This window comes from Danio aesculapii, chromosome 15, assembly GCF_903798145.1.
Source record: "Danio aesculapii chromosome 15, fDanAes4.1, whole genome shotgun sequence".
Taxonomy (NCBI): domain Eukaryota; kingdom Metazoa; phylum Chordata; class Actinopteri; order Cypriniformes; family Danionidae; genus Danio; species Danio aesculapii.
Genome location: NC_079449.1, coordinates 43,300,299 through 43,306,298, shown reverse-complemented (window position 1 = coordinate 43,306,298; position 6,000 = coordinate 43,300,299). Strand labels below are relative to the sequence as shown.

Genomic DNA, 6,000 nt, shown 5'->3' with positions numbered 1-6,000 from the left:
GCAAACTTTTATTGTGTGTGTGTGTGTGTGTCAGTAGGTTTGTACAGTAAAAATATAAAATATGAAATAGAGACCCCAAGGACAACCGTTGTGCCCTAAATGTCTAGAGCTTTTATGAAACATGATTCATTTTTTCTAATGTTCTACTGGGATTGTTCTAGAAAAAGTCCTTAAACGTCAAGATACAACAAATAATAATGTAGGATTTTTTTACCACAGTTAAAATGGTCAAAATTGACATAACTAAAAAGCAAAGAAAGCCCTGCCCCCTACTCAATATTCAGAGCACGTCAACACACTGAAATAAAAGCCTTAGCATCTTCCGGTTGGTCACTATTTAGTTTTAAAGCTCAGTTGTTTGTTGTAACAACAGCATTGAAATAACAGTGAGAAGGCCTGAGTGACAGAATGTTCTGCACAGCCTGACCAACAGCGCCCTCTACTGCTCATCTAAGAGATGCTCAAGTCAAATATTTTCAACTCAACAGCATTTTCAACAGCACAATGATAATAATAACAACCCGACTGTCCAATATTCCACAGCCAGCACTTCATATAATAAAACACACTGCGAAATGTCCAGAAATACACTGCTGATACACAGAGCACTCATTTATTGACCTTATTCTTCATGTATGAGCGTTTTTGCCTGAAGATGTCCGCTCTCGTTCACGTTTGTTGATTTTTAGAGGTTAAAGCAGCTCGTTCTGCTGCTTGATGTTGCAAACTGATATTTTTTTATTATATTATTCTACTTTTAATGTATAGTCACGAACACACTTGTTTGTACAGCAAGTAGTCTGACCGTTTATTAACCCTAGTCATTTCTCCCATAGGAAATTTGCATGGCTTCTCTGAATTTATAGCTTACACTTTCATAAACTAATTTGTTTTAAAAAAAAGCATATGCAGATGTCTTGATAAATGATAACTGTTCTTTAGTAGAAAAAGAAAATTAATCTGCAAAGTATATTTTATATTAATATATATTATAAATGAACTACAGTATTTAAGGCAAGTACACTCACCGGCCACTTTATTAGGTACACCTTACTAGTACCGGGTTGGACCCGCTTTTGCCTTCAGAACTGCCTTAATCCTTCATGGCAGAGATTCAACAAGGTACTGGAAATATTCCTCAGAGATTTTGCTCCATATTGTCATGATAGCATCACGCAGTTGCTGCAGATTTGTCGGCTGCACATCCATGATGCCAATCTTTCTTTCAACCACATCCCAAGCTGCTCTATTGGATTGAGTTCTGGTGACTGTGGAGGCCATTTGAGTACAGTGAACTCATTGTCATGTTCAAGAAACCAGTCTGATATGATTCACGCTTTATGACAAGGTGCGTTATCCTGCTGGAAGTAGCCATCAGAAGATGGGTACACTGTGGTCATAAAGAGATGGACATGGTCAGCAACAATACCCTAGTAGGCTGTGGCGTTGACACCATGCTCAATTGGTGATGGACCCACTAATGGACCCAAAGTGTGCCAAGAAAATATCCCCCACACCATTACACCACCACCACCAGCCTGAACCGCTGATACAAGGCAGGATGGATCCATGCTTTCATGCTGTTGATGCCAAATTCTGAGCCGACCATCCGAATGTGGCAGCAGAAATGGAGACTAAGAACACAGAACTGCCACTCACTGGATATTTCCTCTTTGTCGGACCATTCTCTGTAAACCCTAGAGATGGTTGTGCGTGAAAATCCCAGTAGATCAGCAGTTTCTGAATTACTCAGAGCAGCCCGTCTGGCACCAACAACCATGCCACATTCAAAGTCACTTAAATCCCCTTTCTTTCCCATTCTGATGCTCGCTTTGAACTGCAGCAGATCGTCTTGACCATGTCTACATGCCTAAATGCATTGAGTGCCATGTGATTGGCTGATTAGAAATTTGCGTTAACGAGCAGTTGGACAGGTGTACCTAATAAAGTGGCCGGTGAGTGTATATTATAAGTAACTGCAAATAAATTTCCTAAAAAAACAAAAGTAACCCCTTCCTTTACTTTTTCAGCACAAAAATAATTGGTCCAACTTTATATTAAGTGTCCTTAACTACTATGTACTTAAATAAATAAATAAATAAATACAATGTACTCACTGTTTATAATGTATTTGAGAACACTTGTGGTGCTCTTGAGTTGGGATAGGGGTAGGGCAGGGGTAGGGAATCTATGGCTCGGGAGCCACATGTGGCTCTTTGACCAAAAATATGTGGCTCTCTCAGCTGTCTCAATAATATTATAAAGTTAAAAAAATTATAACTGTCAGAAATCTATTGTTTTCTGTTTTCTATTGAAAATACAATTACAATCTGCTTTATATTGTATTTTCTACAGCAAAACGATTAAGACCTCAGTTTGCAATAAAAGGATGTCTCAACCAATGCACATGTGTGGTGCTGTGGGTTAACTTGAATCGTGACACCAATAAAGGGCAAGTGACTTACATTTCTATGGTAGCCTAATGCATGTAAATTCAAACAACATTTATGAGTGGCGATGGCAAAAAGAAATTAATCTACAAATAGTCCATTCTTAATTTATTGTGATGCGTCATATTTGCTTCTTTTTAAGTTGTGGATATAAATAAAGGTTTTGTTTCTAAATAAATAAAGGTTTTGTTATATACACCCAACCCCCCCCCCCACCCCAATGGCTCTTTGAAAAATCCATTCAATAAAAAAATAATCAGAAATGGCTCTTTGCTGAAAAAAGCTTGACCCCTGGGACAGGGTTATGGACAGGTTTGGTGGTATGGGTAGGTTTAAAGGTGGGTTAAGGTGTAAGGGATGGTCAACAGTGTATTTACAAATGTAGTTACAGAATTTAATTACAGATCTATTTACATACAGGTATTTAACCAAGCATAAGTACACAGTAAATACATGTATTTACACAATACGTACACTGTAATGAATTATTAAATTCTGTGTAAGTACATAGTAGTTAAGGCCACTTAATATAAAGTGGGACCAAGTAATTTAATTACAGTAACTAGTTACTTTGTACAACCCCAAATCAGAAAAAGTTGGGACAGTATGGAAAAATCAATGCAATTAAAAAAAGAAAGTAGCAATTTCTAAATTTTCTTTGACTTGTAGTACATTGCAGACTATATGAACAAAAACAGGTGATTGTAACTTTGATTTAGTACAAAAGCAGCATCCAAGAAAGGTCTAGTCCTTTAGGAGCAAAGATGGGCTGAGGATCGCCAGTTTGACGAACAAATACAGGAGAAAATGATTGAAATGTTTAAAAACAATGTTCCTGAAGTAAAGAGAGGAAGACATTTGGATATTTCACCTTCAACAGTGCAGAACATCATTAAAAGATTCAAGGAATCTGGAGGGACAAGGGCGCATGCCTAAGCTGAACAACTGTGATCTCCGATCCCTCAGGGGGCGCTGCATCAAGAATCCTCATTCATCTATAAGACAGATCCCCACATGTGCTCAGGACTACTGCGGTAATCCTTTGTCAAGTTCCACAAGACATAGTTACATCCACAAATGCCAGTGAAAACTGTATGATGCCAAAAGGAAGCCCTATGTTAACAGTGTCCAAAATGCAACAATGAAGACCCTGTGCTGTTGCCCACTTTAAGACATGTTTGCAGGAAAAATGGGACAAAATTACACCTGAAACACTTCATCACTTGGTGTCTTCAGTTCCTGATCATCTCAAGTGTTGTGAAAAGGAAACATCACAGAGTGGTAAATGCTTTACCTTTCCAACTTGCTTTGAAATGTTCATATATCAGATTTACGCATTAGAGCAGAACAGATAAACACACAAACTGAACTACATCTCCACACAAACAACTGAAACTCCTGCATCTACACAAACACCACAGCTGGATAAAGAGGGCGGGGCTTACAGGAGTGCTGCCGTCTGATAGGGTGTTCATGCTGATTGACAGGCTCATCATCTTGTCTGAGGACAGAGAGGGAGGGGAGGGGCTTCTCTTCTCCAGGATATCCTGTGTCTGCAGAAAGTCCCGCCAGTCCTGCTGGATGCTGACAGGGAAAAACAGAAACAGATGATACTTTATTTGATACTCAAACGACTTATTTTTAATGTGGTGTTTCGTTTACGTTTATTTTGATCCCCATTAGCCACTACTAGCAACATAGTGGCTATTCTTCTGGGGTCCAACAAATAAAATGACAAATTTACAACAAAACCAGTAGATGAATTACCATGTTTGTAAACATTCGGAATGCGTGCGCAGCGAGGTTGCAGGAAAAAAAAACGGGAGCGCTAGTATTCACAGCAAGGGAATGACATCTGATGCGGTAGAGTTATATTGATTACATATTACATATATTATGTACATAATGCTTTCAGCGTATTATAACAGCTTGTCACCCAGTGATAAGCACAGTTATTCCTCAAAATTAACAATAAAGTAAGCGGCGTTCGTCTGACAGGTTCATTTGCGATAGCACCCTTCCAATGGATATTGGAGAAGATGAAATGACCAAGCATCCAGCCCCAAATATACAACTATCTCACTGAAACTCCAAGTGATTTAACAAGAGAGAAGTTAAAGGTCTACACGTCTTTGGATGCCTACAATTCTGTTCTGTGTGGTCATGTGCAAGAAATAATGCTCCATGATGACCAGATTCAAAACTCTGTAGAGCTAAAAATTGAGGTTCTGCCTAGCCAAAGACAAGGGAAGAAGACGGAGCTGTACAAGGCCTGGGTAATCATCAACAAGCAGAACAACTGCATTCTGACAGCGAACTGCTCTTGTACGGCAGGGTATGTGAACGCACATGTTTACATTTCATTCTGAGCATTCAGTGTGTGCAGTTTAATTCACCATATTTAACCGTTATGCTGAAATCATTGCTGCAATCAAAAATGAGTAATGTGTATGATTTAGCATAGCGTCAACTTACCTGATATAACATGAGAACTGCAGAGTCCAGCATTTCTAATTAGGTCCTCACTCCATTCAGCTCCATTTTAGCCAAAGACGTCTGCATTTGGCATTAAAAGCCAAACGGTGTACGGTAAAAGTTAAGCTTTCTATTTTTGGTCTTTTGGACGAATTTGGCATCCTACCGCACAACACGACATGTTTGCTATTGCAACCAGTCTCTTTTTGCAACCGGGAACCCGTGTGACGTCATGTGTGACGTAGGTTGGTAATTCCTCTTTACAATAAAATAAAACAACAGAAACAAATACCAAAACCAATAAAGGACAAATTTACACTATACCAAAAATAAATAGACAGTAATACCACAACCAAACAAAGACAAATTTAAATTAAACCATAATTATACTATATTATACTTATACTAACTCCAAACTGGATTATTGCAACTCTCTACTAGCCGGGCTTCCAGCTAACTCTATCAAACCTCTTCAGCTGCTTCAGAACGCAGCAGCACGAGTGGTCTTTGATGAACCCAAAAGAGCACATGTCACTCCGCTACTCACCCGTTTGCACTGGCTGCCAGTTGCTGCTCGCATCAAATTCATAGCTCTGATGTTTGCTTACAAAGCGACCTTGCTGTCTTCAAGAAACGACTAAAAACTCAACTGTTTAGTCTCCACTTTCCTTCCTAATCTTAACTGCCTCTCTGGCTATACCACTAACTGTACTCTCTCTCTCAAAAAAAAATACATAAATTACTAATGCTCAGCTTCTTAGACTTTACACACCTGAAACTTGTCTATAGCACTTGTTCGCTGCTGCTCTTATAGTTGTGTAAACTGCTTCCTTGTCCTCATTTGTAAGTCGCTTTGGATAAAAGCGCCTGCTAAATGACTAAATGTAAATGTAAATATTAAAGTGTGCATCATACATAATCTTTTTCTCCTTCTTCATTATTAATACGTCTGCACTTATTGGCTCGCCAATAGATATTTTACAGTAGTATATTTGTGTATATACATTAGATTAGTCAGTACCAAAACTGGAACTGAATTAACAAAAAACACAATAAAAACATCACAGTCCAAAAA

General features: G+C 38.6%; 1 protein-coding gene across 1 annotated transcript in view; it reads right to left on the bottom strand.

Annotated features, from left to right (window-relative positions):
• Positions 1-6,000, bottom strand: part of schip1 (schwannomin interacting protein 1) — a 276,819-nt gene that overhangs the window by 202,957 nt on the left and 67,862 nt on the right. Inside the window, exon 5 of the mRNA XM_056474002.1 lies at positions 3,896-4,034. Coding sequence (XP_056329977.1) covers positions 3,896-4,034 — 139 coding nt within the window. The remainder of the gene's footprint in view (positions 1-3,895; positions 4,035-6,000) is intronic.